At 54.4% G+C, this 24,966-nt stretch overlaps 7 protein-coding genes across 7 annotated transcripts; 5 read left to right on the top strand and 2 right to left on the bottom strand.

Annotated features, from left to right (window-relative positions):
- Positions 1-86: 86 nt before the first annotated feature.
- On the top strand, positions 87-7,183 carry SCP_1602570 (hypothetical protein; the record flags this gene model as incomplete). Its single annotated transcript, XM_027764706.1, has 9 exons — positions 87-589; positions 640-1,235; positions 1,288-1,417; positions 1,480-3,004; positions 3,056-4,355; positions 4,410-5,644; positions 5,699-5,886; positions 5,945-6,709; positions 6,769-7,183. 9 exons carry the CDS (start codon positions 87-89, stop codon positions 7,181-7,183), a joined length of 6,657 nt encoding a protein of 2,218 aa, XP_027620507.1.
- A 195-nt stretch (positions 7,184-7,378) lies between these two features.
- Positions 7,379-8,644, bottom strand: SCP_1602560 (Peroxisomal targeting signal 2 receptor; the record flags this gene model as incomplete). The annotated part of the gene is made up of 5 exons (XM_027764705.1): positions 7,379-7,532; positions 7,591-8,057; positions 8,114-8,227; positions 8,288-8,399; positions 8,448-8,644. 5 exons carry the CDS (start codon positions 8,642-8,644, stop codon positions 7,379-7,381), a joined length of 1,044 nt encoding a protein of 347 aa, XP_027620506.1.
- A 73-nt stretch (positions 8,645-8,717) lies between these two features.
- On the top strand, positions 8,718-10,359 carry SCP_1602550 (NAD-dependent protein deacylase SIR4; the record flags this gene model as incomplete). The annotated part of the gene is made up of 11 exons (XM_027764704.1): positions 8,718-8,926; positions 8,984-8,993; positions 9,044-9,087; positions 9,135-9,146; positions 9,198-9,402; positions 9,461-9,601; positions 9,658-9,741; positions 9,791-9,849; positions 9,912-9,983; positions 10,047-10,187; positions 10,251-10,359. 11 exons carry the CDS (start codon positions 8,718-8,720, stop codon positions 10,357-10,359), a joined length of 1,086 nt encoding a protein of 361 aa, XP_027620505.1.
- A 463-nt stretch (positions 10,360-10,822) lies between these two features.
- SCP_1602540 (hypothetical protein) lies at positions 10,823-14,287 on the bottom strand (the record flags this gene model as incomplete). The annotated part of the gene is made up of 18 exons (XM_027764703.1): positions 10,823-10,870; positions 10,924-11,139; positions 11,193-11,430; positions 11,482-11,619; positions 11,675-11,725; positions 11,794-11,822; positions 11,883-11,937; positions 11,988-12,227; positions 12,549-12,737; positions 12,791-12,967; positions 13,024-13,131; positions 13,185-13,448; positions 13,510-13,692; positions 13,757-13,797; positions 13,949-14,036; positions 14,088-14,116; positions 14,167-14,203; positions 14,259-14,287. 18 exons carry the CDS (start codon positions 14,285-14,287, stop codon positions 10,823-10,825), a joined length of 2,160 nt encoding a protein of 719 aa, XP_027620504.1.
- Positions 14,288-14,548: 261 nt separating this feature from the next.
- SCP_1602530 (Protein N-terminal and lysine N-methyltransferase efm7) lies at positions 14,549-15,421 on the top strand (the record flags this gene model as incomplete). The annotated part of the gene is made up of 1 exon (XM_027764702.1): positions 14,549-15,421. One exon carries the CDS (start codon positions 14,549-14,551, stop codon positions 15,419-15,421), a length of 873 nt encoding a protein of 290 aa, XP_027620503.1.
- Positions 15,422-18,816: 3,395 nt separating this feature from the next.
- SCP_1602520 (predicted protein) lies at positions 18,817-23,054 on the top strand (the record flags this gene model as incomplete). Its single annotated transcript, XM_027764701.1, has 12 exons — positions 18,817-19,101; positions 19,160-20,183; positions 20,242-20,421; positions 20,475-20,641; positions 20,703-21,343; positions 21,401-21,510; positions 22,207-22,258; positions 22,311-22,424; positions 22,485-22,610; positions 22,661-22,727; positions 22,779-22,935; positions 23,029-23,054. 12 exons carry the CDS (start codon positions 18,817-18,819, stop codon positions 23,052-23,054), a joined length of 2,949 nt encoding a protein of 982 aa, XP_027620502.1.
- Positions 23,055-23,824: 770 nt separating this feature from the next.
- Positions 23,825-24,440, top strand: SCP_1602510 (hypothetical protein; the record flags this gene model as incomplete). Its single annotated transcript, XM_027764700.1, has 4 exons — positions 23,825-23,933; positions 24,021-24,055; positions 24,113-24,246; positions 24,299-24,440. The coding sequence occupies 4 exons, from the start codon at positions 23,825-23,827 to the stop codon at positions 24,438-24,440; spliced, it is 420 nt and encodes a 139-aa protein (XP_027620501.1).
- Positions 24,441-24,966: the final 526 nt, after the last annotated feature.

The following is a 24,966-nucleotide window of genomic DNA, read 5'->3' as shown; positions in this document are numbered from 1 at the left end:
GTGACTGATCGTGAGCGTGACTATTTAAGCGGGCCAGCCGGACGCGTCGCGTATTCTTTCTCTCCCAACTTCGACCGTCTGCAGCTATGCCCAGAGGTCAAGCCAAAGCGTCTTCCAGCAAGGGGCAGAAATCCATCACCTCTTTCTTCGGTGGCAAGAGTACCCACAAAAAGCAGGCCAAAAATGAGGAAACTGCCAGCGAGGACGAGCCCGCTGCAGTGTCGTCCGACGTCGAGATGGTCGCTGAAACATCAAAGGGCGCCGCTCCCGACTCGTCCGACCTCCCGCCCATCCATCGAATTCCCGCCATCTTCTCTGACCTCGTAGGTCGTGTTCCAGAGATAAAGACCGTCGCGCAGCATCTCGAAGGCCGCAAGATGCGCATCGCGACCATGTGCTCGGGCACCGAGTCACCCCTTCTCGCTCTCGACCTCATCAGACGCTCCATCCTCGAGCACTACGACGTGCATCTCGAGTTTGAACACGTGTTTTCGTGCGAGATCGAGCCTTTCAAGCAGGCGTATATCGAGCGCAACTTCCAGCCGCCGCTCCTCTTCCGTGATGTTTGTGAGCTGGGCGACAGTCACGCGTACGTCTGCTGCATTATCTTTGCTCTGAAGTAACCTGACTCTCTTTCAGCACCACTGCTTACGGTGCGCTCGCGCCTGTTCCAGGAGATGTCGACATCTTGATAGCAGGCACGTCCTGCGTCGATTACTCGAACCTGAACAACGAGAAGCAGGACATTGACGCCAACGGCGAGTCCGGTCGCACCTTCCGCGGTATGATGTCCTGGGTCACGAACCATAGGCCACCCCTCGTCATACTCGAGAATGTCTGCGGTGCGCCATGGGGCCGCGTCGTGCAGTACTTCGAGAAGAAGGGCTATTCCGCTGAGCACCTGCGCGTCGACACCAAGAACTTCTATATCCCGCACACTCGCACGCGCGTATACCTCCTCGCTGTCGATCAGCAGCACTCGCGCATGCCTAGCCAGTGGAAGGACTGGATCGGAAAGCTCAAGAGGCCCGCGTCGTCGACGCTCGACGCGTTCCTTCTCCCGTCAGACGACCCCCGCATTTACCAGGCACGGGAGAAGCTTGTATCAGAGAGCTTCAATGGTGTTGATAGGAGGACGGGCAGGACGGACTGGGGGCGATGCGAGTCCCGTCATCAGCGGGCCAGGCTCGAGGAAGAATTGGGTGGGAAGCGCCCGCTCACTAACTGGGACGAAGGTGAATTCTCGTTACCGATTCTCGAAGTCTACCAACTGACCATTTTCCGTAGGTGGTTTTTGTAAGATGCCCGACTTTGCTTGGAACGACTGGGCTGTTGGCCAGGTCGAGCGAGTCTGGGACTTGATGGATATCAGTATCCTTCGTTCGGCCGTGAAGGGCGTCGACCCATCTTACAAGACGTACGTTGTTCACTCATGTATACCTTGCGGACATGTATTCTTATATTGTTTTTGTGCTGCAGGCAAGTTTGGAACTTATCTCAAAATGTCGACCGCACAATTGGATCAAACAAGGTTGGAATATGCCCCTGTCTCACCCCGTCCATGATTCCCTACATCACAAATCGCGGTGGGCCAATGGTCGGTCTCGAGGCGCTGTCCATGCAAGGTCTCCCCATTGACGAGCTGCTCCTGACGCGCGAGACGGAGGATCAGCTTGCTGATCTGGCCGGGAACGCTATGTCTACCACTGTCGTGGGCGCGTGCATCATGGCCGCACTGATCGTGGGCAGGAAGCTGCTCAAGGAGGGCAGTGACTCGGCTACGTACGAGGAGAAGCACGAGAACCTCATGGACGTGGACGCCGCGAGCGTGCAGGATGATGTGATGGAGGTGGACAGGCCTTCCTCAGCGTCCATTGTCGAAGTGGAGGACCACGTCTCGGGCGAAGACCAGCTGACTGAGCAGCCGCTCGACCTCTCGTCGACCGCGGAGATCGCTCTCGCACGCCTGCTTGCCAGCGCAGAGCAGAGCGCGCGGCTGTGCGAGTGCGAAGGCCGCAAGGACATCACGGACCGTCCCCTGAACCTATGCCGCGACTGCGGCGCCTCATCCTGCGTCAAGTGCGGCGGGCGGCCGGAACACAACTTCACGCCAATCGACGTCGTCGCGCACCCGCGTCTGTCCCCTTCCGCGTTCGCACAGCAGCTCAAGGCGATGCTCCCTATGTCACTCTCCGTCGCACACGTCACGCAGACGCTTCTCGACGAGCTCAAGGACGCCGCGGGCACAAGCGTGCCGGCGAAGCGCTGGGCGGGCTGGTGCGCGGCCGTTCTGCGAGCTACCGCGCACGAATTGCGCTTCGTCGAGCCGAAGCGCCAGGAGATATGGGTCGCGACGTACCAGTCACCGGCAGCGTACCTCGAGCTGCAGCTGTACCCCCAGCGCCCTGAGTGGCGCCTCTTTGCGCGCCCCGAGGAGCGCGAGTCTGCGAACTCGGAGCTCCGCAAGGTGCTCGCACTCCCAGTGGGCCGCTTCGTGTGTACCAATGGCTTGTTCGAGGGTACATGGGAGTTTGCCCTGCCGTACACCATCTCGGTGCCGCTCACGATTAAGGGTAGCGACCTCGTTCCGGCGTGGGAGGCCAAACTGGGGCTGCAGGGCAAGGAGTTTAAGGAGAAGATGGTGAATTCAATACTCACGGTCACCGTCCCCGAGGACAACGTTGGCCAGTTTGACCTCGATATCTCAGGCACATATACACTCCTGGACAAGTGTGGCACCGCGAATTCTGCCCTGCACAAGAAGACCGGGCAGGACCCCAGCCTGCCGCCGATATTCTTCCTCCTGGACCCTACACGTTGTGGAGACCCGGCCGACGACAGTTTCGTGTTCTCGATCAGTAAGCGGCGGTACGAGTATGGCGAGACGCGTCCGATTATTTGCCAGCTCGACTCGAAGTGGCGGCAGTCGGACAGTGCTGAGGTGGAGAAGGTACACTGTCACATCCCGTATGGGTGGACGAAGTCTTCTGCGGTGTTGTTGACGGTATGTGTATTCCACGACTTTTCCATTCCCCGCTGACTGTACGATTTACAGCCCGGCACTGGCCACGATGCGATCTTCGCCGTCCCCGGAGACAACCTCGAGATTAGCGTATCCAACGATGCCTGCGGCAGCGCCAGCGCGCTCCTCGTTTGCCGTGTCCCGCTCGGCGAGCAAGCCGGCCCCGAATGGCCGCGTGGGACGTGGAAGGAGGTCGATAAAGTTCACGAGCGCGTCACGTTCAAGGCGCTCGCCTGGCTCATCGAGCGCATCCGCAACGTAGGCGACCAGTTCAACAACTGGCGGGACGTGTCCCTCGAGGGTAATCACGCGACCTGCGAACGCTGCGCACCGTTGCAGCCTGCGATCCGCTGGACGAAGGTCCAGAAGAAGATCAAGGCCATCGAGGATACCGTTCAGGCTGGCCAGTACGAGCGCAGCCTCAAAGGTCGCCCCGCGCCTTTCGTCACGCAGCTGAAGCTTGAGGAGAACGGCGTCGGCATCGTGCGCATTGGCGTGAACATTACGTCGCTGATGCACCGCGCGATGTCGCGTCTCCCGACGGCCGGTCGCACGGAGAGCGTCTCTGTCTCGTGGCGGCTCAACACGGACTTCACTCCCGCGGCCAAGATTCAGCTCCCGAAATTCAAGCTGTCGAGTAACCGACGGGACCCGGAGCATGCTCAGCCGCCGAGCTTCAGAATCCCGCTGCGCCCTGAGCAGCTTCGCTCGCTGACGTGGATGCTGCAGCAAGAGGACGTCGACGCCCCTCCCTTCATCGAAGAGGAGATTTCGGAAGCGATCCTCGAGCCGCTCGGCTGGCGAGCGGAGGGTCGTGCCCAGCGCCCAGTGCACATCCGCGGCGGCGTGCTCGCGGACGAGGTCGGGTACGGCAAGACCGCCATCACGCTCGGGCTCATCGACTCCGCGTCCAAGGACGTCGACAGGGAGTTCCGCAAAGTCAAGGACATGAAGGGCAAGATTCCCGTGAAGGCGACGCTCGTGATCGTCCCGCCCCACCTTACGCGCCAGTGGGCGTCGGAGGTGAAGAAGTTCACGGGGAAGCGGTTCAAGGTCATCGTGCTCTCGACGGCGACGAACTTGAACCCGCTTACGATAGAGCAGGTGCAGGAGGCCGATATTGTCGTTGTCGCTTCTAACCTCTTCCACTCAAGTGTGTATCTTGCAAACCTCGAGGCTTTCGCTGGCGCAGGAAGCTTCCCCGCTGCCGACGGCAGGTACTTCAACGCACGGCTGGACGCCATCCTGTCTTCCCTCCGTGGTCAGGTCGACCGTCTGAGAGACGAAGGGGCAACTCAAGTAATGGATGCTATCAAAGAAGGACGGAAGCTCGGTTTGTACTCGTTCGCAATGAGCTTTTTCCGGTCTTTGCTAATCTCACAAATAGATGAGGATGAATCCAACTTCTTTGTGCCGACCAAGAGGCTGAAGGGCAAGACTTACCGCGATGCCGCTGAAGCAACAGGTACAGAGACGAAGAAGAAGCCTGCTGCGAAGCCTGAGCTTACCGCGGAGCCTGCGCCTTCCGCTGATGCTCCCTCGAAGAGCCCACGCACAGGTATGATCATGGAAGTGGTCATCCCGATCCCTCCTAAACGCAAGCTCTCCGCAGCAAGCTCGAGCGCAGCGTCCTCACCCAAGTCCTCGATGGTGGCCTCAAGCCCGGCTGCCTCGTCTACTCCCGAAATCACTGAAGCGGACGAGGACTCAGACATGCCGAGACCTCGGAAGCGGCGAGCCACGAAGAAAGTCGCCATCGTACTGTCTGAGGACGAAGAGCAGGCGGCTTCGGACGACGATTTCAACCCTGATGACGAGGAAGACGACAAGCCGAAGCGCGTTGTCAAGAAGACGGCGGGCGGTAAACGCTCCAAAATCGCCACCACGTCCGCGTCGTCCGCTTACGAGGAGTCCTCTGCGGAGGAAACTGCATCTGAAGAAGAGGACGCGATAGATACCGACGACGACGCTCCCAAGACCAAGTCGAAATCCAAGTCGAAATCCAAGTCGAAATCCAAGGCGAAGCCCAAGTCCAAGCCCAAGCTTAAAGGGAGGGCTGCTAGCAGTAAGAGTACGGCGACGTCCGAAGAGGACGAGATGGATGTGGACGATCCACCCACCACCAAGGGGAAAGGCAAGGCGAAGGCACCAAAGAAGCGTAAGGCCGTTGACGGTGACGACCGGCCTGCGAAGAAACAGAAGCGGAGGGAGGATTCGGACCCGTGGAAGCTCGGATCGCATGTGGTGAAGAAGGATTGGACGCAGATGCAGGCGCCCCCGCTGGAGATGTTCCACTTTGCGAGGAAGGTCGTCGACGAGTACACGTACCTGGATGGCAAGATCCATTCGTTAGTGACGAAGCTGACCGCCGAGCGGCACTGGGTGCTTTCGGGTACTCCTCCCATTCATGACTTCGCGGCGCTGAAGACTATTTCGGCGTTCCTCAACCTGCATCTCGGTATCGACGATGACGGCGAAGGTCAGTCCGTCCAGGTCAAGAAGCGGCGACGCGAGCAAACAGCGGTGGAGAAGTTCCACTCGTTTCGTGAAGTACACACGCTGGAATGGCACGCTCATCGTCACGAGGTCGGTCAGACCTTCTTGGATCGCTTCGTCCGTCAGGTATGACCTCCCGTTCTCTCTCATATCGACAACTGCTAATATATGCGTATCTAGAACATCGCTGAGATCGATGAGATCCCTTCGAAGCAAATCATCAAGAAGGTTGTTCTTCCAGCTGCGGAACGAGCCATTTATCTTGAGCTCGAACACCATCTTCGTGCGCTCGACATGACCATCAAGCGCGGAAAGAAGAGCGAAAGCGATCGCGAGAAGCGTATGGCACAAGCCCTCGGGGACAGCAGGTGTGTGCTCATCTCGTGTGCGTACATGTCGCGACATCTCATCAAATTACTATCCTAGCACTGCGGAAGAAGCGCTCCTCAAACGCTGCTCTCACTTTGAGCTTGACACCTCGGACAAGGAAAACGCCATGAAGGCTTGCGAGGTTATCGTCGACGAGCGGAAGAAGCAGCTGGAGAACTGCAAGACGGACCTCCTGAAGAAGCTCACCGAAGCCGTCAAGATGGAGAAGCGCATTGGGAAGACTGGCGAAGAGTCTTTGTTCCAGGAGTACAATCGAGTGTCGCGCACCGAAGGCGTTGGCGATGTAGACGCCACCGAGGTCGTCCAGGAACTGCTCGATCAGGCCAACGTTCCGAAGCCCCTCCAGACGGTCACCAACCGGCAGAACGACAAGAAGGCACAGCTCCCCAATAGCACTAAGGAGCTCATTTGGGAGCACCGCGAGCAGACGCACGAGATTCGCCGGGTGACAAAGGAGTTGGTGGGACGAGTGCGCTCGTTGCGGTACTTCACGGCCGTCCGAGATTTGCAGAGGCAGTTGGACGTTCCTCCGGTCGTCTCTTGTCCGGGTTGCAAACGAGACAAGGTCCCCATCAATGAGGTCGCCGTCTTGTCGTCTTGCGGCCACATGGGCTGTCTCAAGTGCGTCATGTCGTCCGCCGAGAGAGAGGAATGCGTCTATGCAGCTTCGGGCAGGTGCAAGGCCGCTGCGCGGGCGCTGAACGTCGTGAAGGGTGACACCCTTGGTGTGGACGACGAAGCTCGCGACGGTCGCGGCAAGCATTACGGCCTCAAGCTAGAGCAGATTATTGAGCTGATCAAGTAAGTCTCAACGTTCGTTCAAAGATTAGCAGTACGCTCATCGTGTATACTTACTACAGGAAGAAGATACCGAGTGACGAACGTGTGCTCATCTTCGTGCAGTTCCCGGATCTCATGAAGAAGGTCGGGGAAGCGTTGACGGCAAACCATATCAGCTTCCTCGAGATCAAAGGTACAGCGACACAGAAGAGCAAGAACCTCGAGAAGTTCCAAAACGACAGCGAAGAGCGGGTGCTGCTTCTGAACGTCATGGATGAGAGCGCTAGTGGTGCCAACTTGACGTCGGCCAACCATGCGATTTTCCTGTCGCCGCTGCTCGCGCCCTCGCAGGAGATTTACGATGCGTGCGAGACGCAGGCCGTCGGACGTCTGAGGCGTTATGGCCAGACGCAGCTCGTTCACATCTGGCGGTTCCTCAGCACGGAGACCATAGATGTGGAGATCTACGAGCAGAGGACAAAGACGAAGGTGTAGTACAATGTTTGACATTCGCATTTTGCATATGCTTTCGCTTTCCATCTATATATACCATCTGTATCAATGCATTTCTGGATATAATTGCTACCTTAGTGTACCGTGTAACACGGATATCTCTCGTTCACATCCACAGCGAGAACGCTGTGGGCATTGCAAGAAACCAATGGATTGGTAGATAGTAAGACAGATCTATTATACATGAAATACATTGAGCTTGCAATCCCACCCGCAACTGGCCAAAACACCTTCATCATACAACGACCATCCACAGCCGGCGACAAACTCCGTATGTGCGTCGTGAATATACAACAAATGCGTCCCAGCTGCCGTCGGATTCGCAGACCACCTGTATCAGACATGTCAAGTCAGAATAAAAACAACATTGCCAGACGAGATCTGCTCACACTCTGCACGTCATATCGTAGCTCGCACTTGCAATTACATCCGGGCGGTGTGGGCTCCAATTAATTTTGCGCACGGCATACTCGTGCCCGACGAGGGACGCCTCGCACGTCCCGCCGACGGCCTGCTGCGTCGCGTCCGCGCCGGTCTTGATCATGCGACAGTCCCACACCTTAATGGTGCGGTCGACGCCCGCGCACGCGAGCACGAACGGGCGGTATTTGTTCCAGTCTAGCGTAAGCAACTCCGTGCCAGACGCGGGAACCGTCAGCGCAGCGAAGGAGAGGGGGTCCGTGAAGGTGCTCCCGGTCGGCGCATATGCGGGAGCGCGCAAGTCGAAGATCTTGAGCGTGCCGTCCGTCGAGCATGTGGCAATCGTGTCCGGCTGGTGGGGGGAGAAGAGGGCTTGATAGACGCAAGAGCGGTGTGCCTGCAGTGTGGTTACTGAGCGCGGGCGGTCGGGAGTCCACTTTATTTCACGGGCGAGTCAGACGAATGTGCTAGATACAGAGGCATAGCGCACACCAGTTTAACCGTACCGTCCCACGATGAGGAGATAAACGTGTCTTTCTGTATATTCGACCAATCGACCGAGAAGACCTCGCGAGAGTGCTCCTGCCAGGCACGTATTGGCAGGTCCTAACGCTTGCGCAGACGTTAGTTTAACATTTTTCTACTCGCAGTTTCCGAGAGACTCACATTGAGCATGACATCCCACAGTTTGATTGAGCCATCTCCTGACGCAGTCACAAGCTGGTTTTCGTGCACCTCCGACCACGCAACGTCATACAAGCCATCTTGCGTATCGTATCTGCGCCCTTGTGAACAGATCCATAGTCGGCGTGGCACGGAAACTTACTGCTTGTCGAGAGAAAGGCCCGGTACACCTCCTGGACCTTGTCCGAGGGAGACGAGGTGAAGTCGCCCATTGCCGACCAGCCCATAATTTGCAGAAGACGCAACGGCGAGACGGGTGCTGTGGAACGGAGACCAGGCGAGAGAGTAGTGGGCAAAGCCTGGTGTCAGCAACGTGAGCGGCGGCGCTGGCCCGTTCATCGTCGAGAGCCTCGTCGTCGTGGTCTGAGGGAAAGAGGTATTTGGCTCGGGGACTCCGAGACCGAGCGGCGGCATGCGCGTGTCTGTCCCCACCATCCCGGACGCTCTCCTCCGCACGGCCACAGCGTCGCAGACCATCTCCCCCGCAGCTGCTATAGCTCGTGTCGCTGAGTTCATCGCGTCCGGCAATGTCGCCGTCATCACAGGCGCAGGCGTGAGCGTCGACTCGGGCATCAGAGCATACCGCGGCGAGAGAGGGAGGTATCTCAACCCGAACTACAAGTGCGTGCATCTACTTTTCCGATGGCATTGGAGCTCTGCTGAATGCTGAATGAGTAGACCAATATTTGTGCGTCCTTTGCATGTGCACTTTTCACGCATATATTGACCATTTGACAGTACCATGAGCTCATGGATGGGACGACGAAAGGAATTGCCTTTAGGTATGCAAAATTTTCCGTGTTATCCACTTTGCACTAACACTTCGCAGAAAGCGTTACTGGTAAGGTTTTTTAGATGATCCATCCCGTGTGCGTCCCACAATATGGCTTAGGCTTCGCTCATACCTCGGCTACCCACCTGTGCGCGACGCGCTCCCGAATACGACACACTTCGCCCTCGCAGGACTGCAGTATACCAATATTGTTTCTCAGCTCATCACGCAGAACGTCGACGGACTGCACCATAAGGCACTAGAGCGCGTCTGGGACCGCAAAACAATGGAAGGACGAATATTAGAGCTACATGGCACGCTACATGTAAGTTATTCTCCTCTCACTATCTGAGGACGAGCGCTGATGTTTGTACGCGTCGCAGAAGGTACAATGCGCCTCCGGGCATTTCACCGACAGGGACGACTTTCAGCATGCCCTATCCGTTGCGAATCCGCAGTGGAAGGCATTCGCGGACGAGCTCGAGGAGACTGGGAGCCAGCCCCGGACGAATCCCGACGGTGATGTACGTATTTGGTTCGTCCTACTGTTAGTTTATCGAAAAGTATAGCTTCCGTGCAGGTGGTACTCGAGGGCGTCTCCTACGAGGACTTCGAGGTCCCAGATTGTCCGGCATGTCTTCTGGAGAACCGCCGAAACTCTGTAGTGAGTGCCCCTGGCCATAGTCAACTAACAATCTCTGACTCCGCCGTAGCAAAAACCGGAGGTCATCTTCTTCGGCGAATCTATTAGCAAAGAGATAAAAGACAGATCGTGAGTTTGATGCGGCTCCCAGTATCGCCGCAGGAAATTACCGACAACCTTTATGGTTGCAGATTCGCCGACATCGAGCGCTGCGATAGGCTCTTTATGGTCGGCACGACCCTTGCGACATTCTCCGCATTCAGGTTCCGTTTCCATCCCCGCCGTCATCATACATCATCTTGAATCTGCTGACCGTCCTTGACCAGGTTACTAAAGCACGCGCTGAAGCTTCGCAAACCGGTTCTCTTACTCAATCTTGGTCCGACGAGGGCAGACGCACTACCAGGCGTCGAGAAGATCGAAATTCCGAGCGGGAAGGTGATGCGCGGAGTGGTGAGGGCGGTCCTGTGAGTGCTGATCTGCGTCGGGGCTTCGTGACATCTTACGTCCTCGATGACACATTGCATCAGCGGCTCGACATCGAGCACAGATCCGGTCGTAGCGGAGATGCTGCGAAGCGGCATCGTGAAGCCCCCGCCGGAAGATGAAGACGATATTGCGCCGCGAGCGGTGGGGTGAAGTAGCAGTCGGACTGGGTTTCTATATTTTGGAACTTGTATGCGGGTGGCTAATGTGCGGTATGTTACATGGGGTAGATACGACTGTCAGATTATGCGAGATGCGAGAGCAATATACAACAGTGATACAGTGAGTACTTGAGCTCCTAGGCTGTGGTGTATGTAAGGCGTGGGGCCAGATGTGAGTGGGCTGGCTATATATGCACAGTGACAACATGAGCAGAGCAATTGATAGCACGACGATAGAGATGCGTGTGTTCCGTAGTATACCTTAAGCAAAGAAGATAGACAAGCGGTAGATCACTGATGGGATAGAAGCGCGTCAAAGTGACGTCGCGCGTCCGGGCGGGGGAGACAAGCGCGGCACGGGATTGCCGTCCTACGGGTCGGGCTTGATATCTAGGTAGGCGGGAAACAGTCTATCGTCCGCGTCGTCATCTAATGCGAGGAGGGCGCCAGACTGGTCAATCCAGATGGGCTCTTTGAGCTGCGCCCATGTCCAACTGTGGCAGCTGTCGACCGTCAGCGGGGACAGCTCGCGCATGGCGCGTCGGTGCGAACGTACGAGGTAGTCCTCGAACGCCGCGTCCGGTTTGTGCAGCGCGAGCTCGGGCTCCGGCAGCGTGGGAGGCGACGCGAACTCGCGCTTCACGGCGCTGTCCTCGCTCGAGCGCTCGTCGTCCTCGAGCCCGTCGGAAGTAAGCGGCGGTGTTAGGGAGGACGGCGCACGCCCATTGGACGCTGTGCGGATCTTGGATTCTGCGGGCCACGCGGGTTTATGCTGGGGGAAACATCAGTACGCCTCGGGGACGAAGGGGGCGCCTGCACACTCGCCTGTTCTGTCGCCGCTTTCATCGAGCGGGCGACGCCGTCGGGACGCTTAAGACAGCGCTCCCTGTGCTTCTGCCAGTGGAACGGGTCGTACGTGCTCTTTAAGGAGAGCTTGATCTTTGCGCCGCAGCGCTGGCACTGCACCATCTGAGGCGAGAGCACGATCGCCATGCGATCTTCGCGCAGTTTCTTCTCCCGCCGCTTCTCGCCTGACGTCGGCCGTCGGCCCGATGAGGAAGCACTGAGCAGCGCGGTGAGCGGAGGGGATGCGACGGAGGAGAAGGAAACCCACTTGGAAGAGTCGGAGAGCGAGCATGTCTTTTTGCGGGGACTCTCCGGTGCAGGTGGCTCGTCGAGGTCGGCGGCCACGATGTTGTGTGTGCCGCCCTCGTGGTGCTCGGCGAGGGAGGCGAGCAGGGTCAAGCCGTAGCTGGAGAAAGGACGTGTTCAGTGCAAGCGCAGCGCAGCCATCGGAGCTCCCCCACCTGAATTGGCTTGTGGGCATTTTCGGGGAGCCGACAACCGTTGTTGCCGGCCTATTTTGGAAGGGGGCCACAATGCTTGAATACAAGGGCCCTGCTATACAATGGAGAAACGTTCGTACCCTGATAATTCAGAGATTCTGAACGTGTCCTAGAGGGGGGGGCAGCGTCAACGAATGCAAGAATGCGGCTGAAAACCGTTGATGCGCACCTCGGAGGGGGGTCCGTGTCTTTGTGCGGTGTATTGGCCACCATCAGGGAGCAGTCTGTATGCGGTCTTCAGAAAAGATATTGAGAGGCCTAGAAAATTCCGCACAGCTTTCCGAGCTCCATATGTCGTGTGGGGGACGTGTAAGTGGATGAGGGGGGGAACAGAGAGAAGAGGGAACGCCACAGCCAGACTGGTGCAGCGCGGGTGAGGGAGGGGATAATTGGGTCGGAGTCCCCCGAAGCACGCTCGCTGACTTGAGCCTCGCCACGCCGGTGCGGTTTAGGCCCGGCGGAGGTTCGCGGAAGTATATCATTCCAGATTGTGTGCAGCTCTGCTCCATCATCACTGCTCCGACGCCGACATGTACTTTCAGACGTAAAGCAACGCGAGCGGGAGAACGAGTGGGCAATGAGATAAGCGACAGTATATACGCGGTAGGTAACGTGCACGAGTATAACAAGATCAACAAGGAGTGTGGGAGATGATGCAATTATAGTCAAGACGGAAGCAAAAAAAAACCGATCTGCAGCAGTCAGATGTTAATCCGAAGACAGCCCTTCACGGAATCCTCTGACGAAGTTGTGGAACGGAAGCATGATCCAATCCATGATGCCGGGCGAATCGCCCTCCGGTGCAGTGTATAGCTTCGTGCGAGGACGAACAGACCGTCTCTGGTCTTCGGAGTCGTCCTCGCGGGAGCGCTTCTGTCCGGTACGAGAAGGAGATGCTTCCGCCTCGATCATTGTGGCATCGGTCGATGCAGTGGAAGGTGGTGGCCTGGTGGCGTCTTGCCCCTCCGTAACACTCGCAGGCGGTACCAGGGCGTCTTCGGCAGTCTGCACAAGCGGAGAGATGCTACGCATAATTAAATCAGTAAGCGCCTACGCCGCGAGAAAAGTCGAACACACCCGGAGCATATGAGTTTATGTTTCTCCCATTCAGTCACATCGTATTCGATCTCTCCATCGAGTGTCACGGTAGCCATGCACGATGCGCATTCCACAGTGTGAGGAGTGAAAGCCTTCACTTGTGTGTCATTGACAAGCTTGAGTTTCCGCTCCGCTGTGGCAACTCGAGCACTTGGCCTGAACGAGCAATAGTCCAGTGAGCCACGAGATCTGTCATCAGGCATATAACCTACGTTGCAGTCGCCCCACGTCTCCTCGTACCACTCTTCTCCGACGGAGTAACGGATATATTGTCGTCTTCTTCGTCTGGTGCAACTTCAGATTTCAATTCGGTCTCGTTCCTGTACAACACCGAATGGGTACAGGAAAGGGAAGAGATTCGCATGAGCAGTACTTCTCGTCATTGCCGAGTTGCTTCCCACACTCTTTGCGGTGCACCAGCCACAGACGCATGATATATCGTAGTTTCGGATTGAGCTGCACCCATTCCTTGCATGCAGTACAGAATACGCGATGAGGTTCGACTTCGCCAGAGTACGGGTCGCTTTCGAGGAATTCCTTGCGCTCCGCTTCTGTCTTGCGCGCTCTGGAACTGGGTTTCGATGACTCTCCAATCGACGAGCGATCATCTGCCATACTGTCGGGCGATTGCGCGCGTCTGCGTCGTGAATTGATTGAATAAATAGAGAAACGAGAAAGCCTGGGGTTTTGATGCTTACGGGGTCTGCGGGAACTTCGTCAATCTCGAACCAATTGCAGATACTGGCTTTCCGTTCGGTGTAGACTTCGTTTCGTTGGATACAGGAGATACTGAGGAATCTGGCTTTCTCTTAGCCTTGCTGACAGGCTTCTTCGCTGGTGTGGCATCGTCCTTAGGGCGCTTCGTGGACGCTGGTGGCGGCCTTGACAAAAAGTTTAGCAACACTCGCGTCCAAGTGCCGCACCAGCTCTTGAGACCACACTTACATTACATCGGCCTTCTTAGGAGTGCTCTTGGGGCCATCCGTCTACAAACGATGAATGAGACCACTATATAACGCATATCATGCGAACGCGCTCTACACAAAAGAGTTTCCTCGCGTGTAGTGCAGTTCAGTGCGACTCGAGAGATCGTTCACTGCGTGTCTAGCTTATCTCCGAACACGCGCGAGAACATACCTTTGTGGTCCCTTTCTTCTGGACAGACACCTTTCCCGACTCTTCAGTCTTCAGATCTTCATCGTCTTTGAACTCCTCCGAAGATTCTCTTCAAGACCCATCAGATCGTAGCCACTTGCGCACGAAAAACGGGACCAACTCTGCATAGTTTGCAACACTATTTCGCCTCTGAAACGTATATCAGCACGAGTGCATCATTGGTACCATAACCAACTCACCTTTCGGCGCGCTGAATACGTAACTTTCACCGATTTACTGGGCTCTCGCAAATGAGACCACAGCAGCACTAACAAGGATGCCAAAATCGTACCGTTCGGGTGAGGAAAGAGGTTCGTCCATGGTCTGAGAAAACCCCACCCTCCTCTTTAAGTATTAGATATAGATAACAAGCACAGCTCAGATTGTCAGATAGAATTATGGCGGAAATGAAAGTGCAGAAGATGAAGGCACCTAGGCCACCTTGTTTGACGCCCAAACGCGACACCCACACGTGATCTTACGCGTTAGACGCCAAAGTGAAGTCACTCGGCGTGCCAGTGGCATGTCTCAGCAACTCCTACTTGCCATTATTCGCCGGTTCCTCAGTCGAGCCTTCGGGCCATGACTGATCCAGAAGACCTTCTCTCTGATTCTCTACAGACATTATACGACTACACACCCGTAGTGCAGTCATCGGCGGGGCGAGAATTCGTCTACAGCTGCCCCGAATCGCAGTGGTGTCGGTTCTCCTCACCGGGCGATCCCCTACAATCCCGTACTGCCCCGCTGTCCACTATAACGCTCAGGACACCCGACACACAGCCTGCCAACTGGCCTTTGCACGTTTCGTCGATTTGGATCTCATCTCTGTACACTGCGGACCATCTTGACGACTTACATCTCGATCATCACATCGCGTCGGCCGCGCTTCAGGGCCAGTCGCTCCGCTTGCTCGAGTTCGGCGCAGGTGCGGGCTTGCCAGGTATTTTGATAGCAAGATACTACCCGAAAGTCCGCGTTGTCTCGAGCGATTATCCCGACGAGGTCCTCATCCGCACTCTAGTAGATAATGTTGGGCGCAATGGCGTTGTAGATCGGTGTAGTGTCGTTGCTTATGCGTGGGGATCTGATCCATCGAGTCTCTTTTCGTCACACGGCAATGTGGAGATATCAGGGTTCGATGTCATTGTTGCCGCGGATACGCTGTGGAATCCGGAGCTCCATTCTCGATTTATCAAATCGCTGCATCTGACACTCAAGAAATCGCCGTCCGCCCGGGTCTACCTCGTTGCTGGTCTTCATACTGGCTGCTATACGATTGACGCTTTCCTAAGGCTGGCTGTTGACAGTGGTTTGGACGTTGAAGAAGCCGTGGAGAGAGAGGTGAATGGGAACTTGAGTCGTCCGTGGTGTTTGGAGGTTGCGGAAACCCATGATGAACAGGAGCGGAGACGATGGGTTGTTTGGATAGTTTTGAAGTGGAAACGGGTATAGTGAGCAGGTTTGACGTGTGGTGGGTGATTCTCGTTGCTTGAACAACGCTTATTTGATGTGTCGTGCAAGGCATTTGCATTATATCTTTGTTTTTGTCTTGGAAGTATCCCATTTTCAAGATCGGAGTCGAGAGACTTGATGATACCGTGATATAATTATTTCTATTTGAAGCGAGACATGGATGACACATCTGTCTTGGACGATAACATGGTGAGAATCACTTCACTCTTTCTTTCGGCACTCCACTGTGCCTTTGCGCGACAACTTTACTAGGTCTTGGTTGACGGATATCCAACTATGCTTAAACTCCGCTGATCGTGGAAACTACAAGCACGATAGTCGTTTCATACCGAAAATGTAGTAACTTGCGTAAGTCTATTTCTGACAGAATACGAAATCTGCGTTCATCTGTGTCCCATCCATTCTTTGATAACAATGGGTCCGGCTCAAGGTCGCTCACCGTCACAACATCTGCCACGGCGAGCGGTCTATATCGACTGCCTGGTACGCACGCACGATAGTGCTGTCCATATCTCTATTTCTCTCCGTGGACCTTCCCATGGATGTGCATTCTACTTTGGCGGCGACGCTCACGTACGTTATTTGGCGTATTAGATAACACGCATGTATCTTTTCGCCAGCGTCCAGCTGTGATCAAGCTTCAAGGTTTAAGTATCTGCTGCGACGTCCTGAGCTTCTTCGTACAACACTCTTCGGACCTTGGTCGGGCCTGCGGGTCCGATGACGCTTCCGTGCATCAAATGGCACCTTCTCCCGAAGGGTCCAGATGGTGCACGAATGCGCTGTCATGCTGGCGTCTGGCGTGGATGAATTCTGCGATTCTCTTTGACAAACCCGCGACTCGACCTCTATCTACGCGCTAAAGAGATCCCTTAGCACTAGCGGCATGTATCTCTGTGACGACGTGCAAGTATTTCATGAAGATCCTGATTACAGGAGTAGTAGTTGTATATCAGTGAGCGCGTCGTATGCTTTCTCCTGAACTGTAGTCACGCGTCCATCTGATATACGTTCAGTTAAATAGGAACTTTCTTTTATGGCTTGTGAATCCCTCAAGGAGCGAAGGCGGTAGTGTGAGATTTCCAGGAGAATGCGTGTTTTCCTGAGAATCACAGAATCGACGTGATTCCACATCCATGTACGCTGATGATTGTTGCGAAGCTGTGACCTTGAGGAGGAGCGCCGTCCAGTTAGGCAGGACGCATCCTGGGCACTGTACCCAGCGGCGCACCCATAAACTAATATCTGGAATACACATTGGTGCGACTGTGCTGCATTGCTGCTACACTGTGGTGTTTATGGGCATTTTTCGAATGCCTCAGAACTGTGCCTACCATTTTGCGCTGCAGGATTGATCAGTCTGTTCACGCTCGTGCACACAGCATTTTTTGGAAGGCACTGTCGGTAGCCCCACTGCGATACATATGTCTCGAGCTCTCGCATATATTTCTGAGAAGTTCCGAGTCTGTAGCATTTGAAAGTGTATCAGTGACATGAGGGACATTTCAGGTGAATTGGCCCTACTGACAAGCGCTGAACGAGACCTTGCGGTAAGATACTTAGAGCAGGTTGTCCGGTGGTGGACGAACTTCATGTTGCCATAGACACCTGGAAAAGCGACGAATTTTTAATTCTCACCTCAGCCATGAGATCGTTCTTGATCAATTACTGTCAGCTAGTTGCGCGAGAGTACCTGGACACTAGCAGACGCGACGGTCCCGTGCCCGTGACTCAGAAGCAGAGAGGACACGTCATTGCACCCCCAAGCCTCAACGACTACTATCTGTGCCGGATGATTTACTGGATGTGTTCACGAGCTCTTTAATCTCAGTTTTATGTTTGACCCTCTGAAACGTGCGTTCAAATACAGCTCGAACTCCACCAATGATTGAATCCAAGTGGCGATGCGTCAAGAGATATTGGCATGGTGCATGTTTTCGCCCGGCTTCAGGTTGATTGTGACGCATGTCTACGCGAGTGCGCTGTACATTGAGTTTACTTCAGAATAAATGACAGACTTACTGAAAATTAATAGCGGCGTCTTTTGATTTCTGACATACTCCGATATCTGGAGTTGACTCCATATGAGTTTTCGCGTCGCCGCTGAAGGAATGGTAAGCTTCGCGTCGGCATGTTTTGACGCGATTAACGTACTAATATTCTTTGGGCAGCAAGAATGCTTAGGCTAGCGTAGCAGCGGCCGGAACGCGTGGCGCTGTATCTGCCCCGTCAGTCAAAATGAGGGCAATGCTACGCGTTGTGCATCAATATTGATCCGGAATACTTTAGTGGGAATCATCCTGTGGTACGGACGGTCACATAGAAAGTCAGTCAATCCCCAAGTTCCTCAAATAGGGTCGTCCATGGTGTTGTTCAAGGCTACCCGTCCGATATTGTTCTCCGATTAACAGAGAAAGTCAATTTCATGTGACGAGAATTGTACCTAGCATATGTGGTAAGCTGAGACTTACTTGTTATTCACAGTGCTTCCTTGTTTCTGAGAAGTCGCACAGGCCGCGACATGGAATGGCAATCTTTTCCGTGTTTACTTTTGTCTTTGAGATGTCTCTTCTATCCTCGTGTTTGTTTCAGTGGTGCGTGATGCCATTCTGTGGAGTTAGATCGTGCGTACTTTTTCTGAGTAAATCTATTACGCCATATGAAGCCTGAAAACTCACTACAGCTTGTAGTAGCCGCTCAAAAAGATCTGTATGCGGTGATACATACCGTGATTATAAGATTGTTGCCTTCTGCCATCATCTGGAGGGATAACGACGTAGAAACTTTCGAAGTTTGCCCTCAAAATAGCTCGATTTCTATGCTGCAGTCCACGGGATACTCTGTTTTTCGTTCACAATAGGCCAGGAACTTGCCAGTTGGCTCAACAGGTCTATGACTCAAAAGCCTTGTATCGAAGACAAAAGGTGCCCGTTAGCGTTGTCACACTTCTCCGCCGCGCTTTGCTAATGTCTCCATCCCAGGAGGTTCCAGCCAAGAACAGTGGTACATACACCGTCTATTCAACTATCACAATGTACACAAGATTGACAGATTGGCTCTGCGATTGGTTGTGGCGGTAAAATCCTCTGCGAAGGAACTTCTCAATCCCGCTGACACCCTTTGGGACATGGAGACCTTCGAGGTTTCTCCGTCTCTCCATCTGTATGAATAATTACTCACCGAATAGACTTCTTTAATGAAGGATCAGAATCCAGTCGCTGGTCGATGTGGACTTCAGCGTTGCCTTTGTGTTCGAACGCGGTCACGTGGCGGCACACATTAAAGCGCAACCAAAGCGCTTGCCACAATTTCAACTGCCACTACCACTCCCACAACAACCACTAACACCACCTACACCTGTTTTTACTATCAAGATGTCTGCAGATCACACGTTTGGACAGACGGGCCGCTCGCGAGCTCCCAGTCCGCAAACAATCAGAACTGCATGGTCAGACCGCGTGGCCCCCACTCACTCAGAGGTTCCACGACAAACGAACGACGACAACGAGTGGCAGGCGGACGCTGCTGAAGATTATATTGTCGGGCCCATGCCCACGAATCAGTTCCTTGACTTCCTCCCCGCGAAGAACACTGCACGAATGCCGACGGCAGAGAGTGCCTTTGACGGCCTCCAGGAGGTCGATGTGGCTTCGGAACTGGTGTGTATGTTTTCACGTGTCAGACCGTGGTTGATGTTGATATGCGCTTTGCCTATAGTATGCAGTACTTACCATGCCCGAGCGTTGCCCAGGGTTCAAGTTTGATCTAAGTGTAGATGAAGAGAAACCTGCGCTGGTTTGTCTGCCGAAGACTTCCACAGGCCACGACAACGAAGAGGTTCCAGAGTACGCCGGTGAGCTGTTCATAGACGTACAGACCGACGAGGAGGGCGACTTTCTCCGCGATCCCCAACCCGGCGCGGACCGCAAGCGACATCAGTTCGTCCTGACCTACGAACGTTCAGAGGAGACGAACCGTCAGAAGTCACGGCAATCGTTGGGACGAAACATCCGATGGGCCACCAGTGCACTCATGAACCAACACCGGACGCATTACTTCTCGGTGGCCCTTCGCGGTACGTGGGCGCGGCTGCTGCGGTGGGATATGAACGGAGTGATCGCATCGGAGGCCTTCGACCTTCGCGTCAAGCCCGAGATACTGTGCGACTTCCTGTGGAGATTCGCACACGCGTCCACCGTCGAGCGCGGTTATGACCCGACGGTCGAGCGCGCATCGAGGAACGAGGAGCGGACGTTCTTGGATGCGGTCACTGCCTATGCCCACGAGCAACTTGTCGAGAACATCCCGATTCAGCACCTGGATGGCGAGGAACTCCGAAAGGCGAAGGTCAGAATGAATGAAATGGAAGCCGCCTTCAGAAAGACCGTCAAGCAACATTACGAGCCGGGACGCGTGGTCGCTGTCAGCGTAGTCTTGCACGACGGCAGCGTGGCTCGTTGCCTCATATGCAAGCCGGTGGCCAGCTACTTCGCCATGGAGCGCGGCGGGATGCGTGGGTTTTGGGGAGTGATCGGTGGGAAGGTCGTGTTCTTGAAGGACACATGGCGTGAGTGGATGGATTACTCCGAAGGCCAGATCCTAGAGGATCTGCACCGGAAGGAAGTGAGACACATCCCCGACGTACTCACTTACGGAGACGTCCCAGCTCAGCTCCCGGCCGCGGCGTGTACGTTCGAGAGGATGACACGGAGCAAGACGAGTAAGCTGCGAGAGGAAAACCGTGAGTATCTACCAAATGCTATCGAACCTGACACTCATTCTTTGCTTGCTTCTGCTAGCCGCCCAATTCACGCTGACGGACAAGTACCGAACAGCAGGATGGGCATGCCATAACGGCCGCAAGGTCACCGTACAGCGCCGGGTACACCACCGTCTTGTGTTCAAGACGGTAGGCCTTCCGCTAAGCACACTGTGGGGAACCAGGGAGCTCCTGCACGCGACCCACGATGCATTAGAGGGTAAGTGTATCGCGTGGTTGCTTCACCCCTTATCGGCTTACGACGCACTACAGCCATGATGGACGCAGCGGAGAAGGCGGGCACACTGCATAGAGATATCAGTGTGGGCAATATCATGCTGGTGAAGAACTCGGACGGCGAGCGACAAGGTTATCTCATCGACTGGGAGCTCTCCTCCTCAATCAATAAAGATGGGCAAGCCGAGAGCAAGCATGTTGTGGTAAGCGTCCTTGAAAGCTCTTCATTGCAACCCATGCCGATCGCTGAGTCAACACTGTCAGGGCACTGTCCCTTTCATGTCGCAACGTCTCGCAGCAGGTGAGAAGAAAACAAGACACACTATTCAGGATGACATGGAGTCTCTACTTTACGTCGTCATATACTGTGGCCTTCACTGGCTCCATCACGGAGAGGGCAGGGATGGCAAGGACACGATGCGAGCAATCCAGGGGATGTTCCACAACCGCGAGGAGGTTGGGCCAAGCCATGGATCAGTCACTCACCAGACATTCCGGACGATGAAACCAGGGCAGGGCAAGCTGGACAACAAGCTGCGGCGGACATACATCGATCCCTCCAATTTCGAGCAGGATCTCGGCGATTTCTTACTGGACTCGATGACCCTCCATTATCCGTGCTTCCGCGATACTCCGGACGAGTGGGATACTCCGGACGAGTGGTACGAATTTTGGACGGAATACCTTGAAGAGCGGAATCTCCCCAACGACGACAGAGTTCATTTCAACAAAGATGCCAACTCGAAGGATAACTCGAAGCCCGCACCCAAGGCCGTGGCGCACCGCGCTGGGGTTCACCCTAATAAGCGCAAGGCACCACAACGACACGAACCAACGGAAGGCGACACAGCACATGGCGTACAGGCGAACGCGAGGCCCAAAAAACGTTTGAGGAAAGCGGCGAGGTAGAGTTCGGAAGGATTCTTCGGCCTTATGCGCGGACCTGTTCAAAACATCATGAGGTTGACCGGCAAAGAGATGCGCGGCGTCATCAATGCCCGTCAGTCAGGCGACCTTGCAACAGCTGAGAACACGCCCTTCATTCTGGACGCCGCGTTCGTGCAGTCTGATCGTATGCGATCCCGCACTTGAATACGGCCTTGAGGAGATCTGCGTCTACGTCACCGTTACACCAGCGAGCATGGGATACGGTATGCTTTGCTCCTCAAGGGACTCGTCACGCTCCTCGCGAATTTTTCTTCAGACGTTGCAGTCCTGCCCATTCGCATTGGCCATCTTCTGTGGACGATGTTCAGCGTTCTTCGGATGCCCCCAACGCGTCGCTGGATCTGCAAGTCTTCGGATCGGACGAAAGCGAGGAAATTAAAAAGAAGTCTGCGAGCTGTGTAATGCTACAGCCATTGCTCGGAACTAAAAAGCTGCATCAAATTACATAGTAGGCACAGCTGTCTCCGTGTTTTTCTATCCCCATTTGTTAAATTTGTTCAATGGAGTTCGGTTTCCCGGCCGTTGTGGCTGGGTACAACACGGACATTCCGTGCTTGTCAACGATGAAGTAACTCAAGTTCCTTGTTTGCAATTTGTGCTCCGGTGTCCACCGAGTTTTGATTGTAAAGCGGTTCATGTTGCAATGGTGGCTGGAGGTCGCGATGCTCGCAACTTTTCCCGCTAGTCCTTCCCGAAGCCCAACTTGAAGATTGGAGCGCGAGCGAAATCTAAGGCGCATAATTAAAGCAATGACTAGATCTCTCATAGAATTCGACTTGCTAGGCCTGAATGTCCGATTATATTCCACGCTGAGGTTCAGTCGTCTCGCGACGCGTTCCCACCATGCCACATTATGCCAGGAGGCTCTCAAGGTACTGCCTTTTCCGATTCAGAAGTGAGTTGAACAACTACACCTGCTATAAGCGGACAGATTTGTCAGCAAAAGTGTCGCCTACCCCATGTAGTCATTACTCAGCAACTAGGCGCTGATCATCTTCATCCCATACCACTGCCATGGTCTGCAAGAAATGTGAGGGTGTGAGTGCTATCACCTAATTGGCGTTACCTCCACGTCTTATTGACTCTGTACGATTACAGAAAACCTCGAAGTTGGCCGCGCCGGACCCGTTCACCTCGACCTCGCAGAGTATCAAGGACGGCTCACGGAAGATCGGGGAGAACAAGTTGCTCAGCCGACCAGGGAGCTCGAAGAACCGGTTCCAGGTACGTTCGGTCTAGTGTACTTTTACGCGACGTACTAACTTGATTCCTAGCCATACCAAGGTAAATGCAGGGACTGTAAGTCGTCGGTCACGCAGAACAGGGCGAAGTACTGCCACGGTGAGTCCCCTTACCTTTCTTAGCAAGATGTGAAGCTGATGTGTTGCTCAGGTTGTGCGTATAAACGAGGTGTGTGCGCTATCTGCGGCAAGAAAGTCTTGGACACGACGGGCTACGTTATGTCGGCCAAATAGTGTTGCTAAACTGCGCCTTGTCGCGCGTGGACTGTGGTATCTCGAGACATTCTGTCATGGTTGTATTTGTAGATGTATGTCTTAATCTTCATCTTCTTATCGTCTACTGAGGCTGGTTGTGCTTTATGGGTGTGCTTGCATCGGTCTGGTGCCAATTATGGTAACAGCTTCTACTTTCGCCTTCATTATCTGACGCTGAACGTGCCGTAGTCATCCTATCATGACAAAGAGGTCAATGATCCTATTAGAGGAGGCAATGTGGTCACATTGACATTACAGGCTTTGTCATTGTGACCACGGTGCATCCTTTAACACGTTCATTTCTATTCGATCTTATTTGATTACTGAAGTTTATGGTGCACTTCTTGGTGCGACATTCGCATGCTCGGTCCCATGACATCTGGCGGAGGCATTCATTAATCTTGGGAGTTCATTTCCGCACTCACGAGGCTGATTCCGGACTGTTCGTGTCCACTCCTGCGTAGCTTTCGGATTCATCTCGGGACGAAGCGGTCGGCGACGGCGACGACAATAGCAGTCTGGTGGGCAATCTTGCTACTGTGCTCTCGGAGGTTGCTTCTTATCTTCTATTGGGATTTGTCTTCGCATTCTCCGAGTTACTCAACGGACGTGTGAGCCCATGCGGCCGTGGCTTCTTCACTGGCAATTGGGTCAACAACTGCGACACTGATTGCAACGCTGGGTGGCCTTCACAGTGGTTCTATGATAGGCTGGTGGAACATTCGATCTTTTATGAGACGCCTATCTCTTCCCCCTTCTCCAACGATACGACGCATGGTTGCCCAAATAACTCACCTTCATCTTGTATCCGATACTACATTCATCTTACGCTGAATTGTGGACCGTCTGGCGGCGTACGGGGCGTGCCCAGCTAGATGAATCTTGCGAGTGTGCCCACAACGTGAAGAACGTCAAGAACAAGCAACTATGTACTATGCATAGATGCTGTCGGACAAATTCACTTCTTTACTTGGGTTGCCCTTTGCCTCTCGCGCCGTCCTAAAAGCGCGCGATCACGTCCAAATATATCATCAATCACCGCCGAAGTACTGTTCATAATCGTGGGCTTCAATTTGTTCGTCGTCATCAGACGTTGCTGCGTACCTGATCACATCCGCGCCATTTTGTTCATGCTCAGGCAGAGACTCTCAAGAGAATGGCGTAGTCTTTTCGGTAATCATCAATCATTCTACAGGCGTATCATCATTCCTACTCACAGAACAACAACAGAGACCACAGGCGGTGGTCACATCAACGGATGACGGCTTGCTTGACTTACAGAGTCCTCGTCTCATCTGGGCTGGTATCTATGTCACTCCTCAGCACCGCCGCACGCCGCTGATGGAGGCCGTTACTGTCTGCCGGTAGGTCTCTATCACGTCGGTCTGCTCGGAGATCTATTGATTTTGTATCTAGTCGGGCTAGCGAGAGCGTCAGGTTAGATTCCTTGCGCTCTGATGCAAGCCGAATCAGTACTATTCACCAAGGTTGCTCTCACTGTCAGGAACAAAAGGAGGTGCACTGTGTCGGGCACGCTTTGGGAATCTGTCTCGCCTGAACCGCGAGCGCTAAGACGTAGGCAGCAGATCAGATCCGCCTGCGAGATCTAGAAGGCCCAATTTATGCAACGTGCGAGGGTATGCATTTTTTTGGTACATATTGTATTTCTGATATGCCAAAATATCCAGGCCTTTTACTTCCCGGACTCCGAGCCCATCGCCTCTTAGGATGCCGAGAATGGCAATACTTCTTCCATATCGGGAAGGCGACTTCAGGTGGACAACGTCATTACCCTTGACCGGTGTCAGTGTCGGGAAGCATGTCAAGGAATGACGTAGCTCGGCTGGGGACATATATAAAGGGTCTGCATTCCGCGCATCGCGACCCAACTTTAAACTCCCTTCCATCATCACCTCCCAGCCGCAGGCTCACCAGTTCTCTCTCTGACTCCAGTCTGCCTGCAATGCTGAATGTCGCGGGTAACCGATTTCGACATACCGACAACGGGCGAGTCAGTTGGAGATGGTGCTACTAACCGTTGGTATCTGCAGAGACAGGCGTGCAAAAACCGTACGACTTGTGAC

The sequence above is a fragment of the Sparassis crispa genome, assembly GCF_003851025.1.
Source record: "Sparassis crispa DNA, contig_000015F, whole genome shotgun sequence".
Taxonomy (NCBI): Eukaryota; Fungi; Basidiomycota; class Agaricomycetes; order Polyporales; family Sparassidaceae; genus Sparassis; species Sparassis crispa.
Note: the sequence above shows the minus strand (reverse complement) of the source record. Positions and strands in the feature narration are given on the sequence as shown.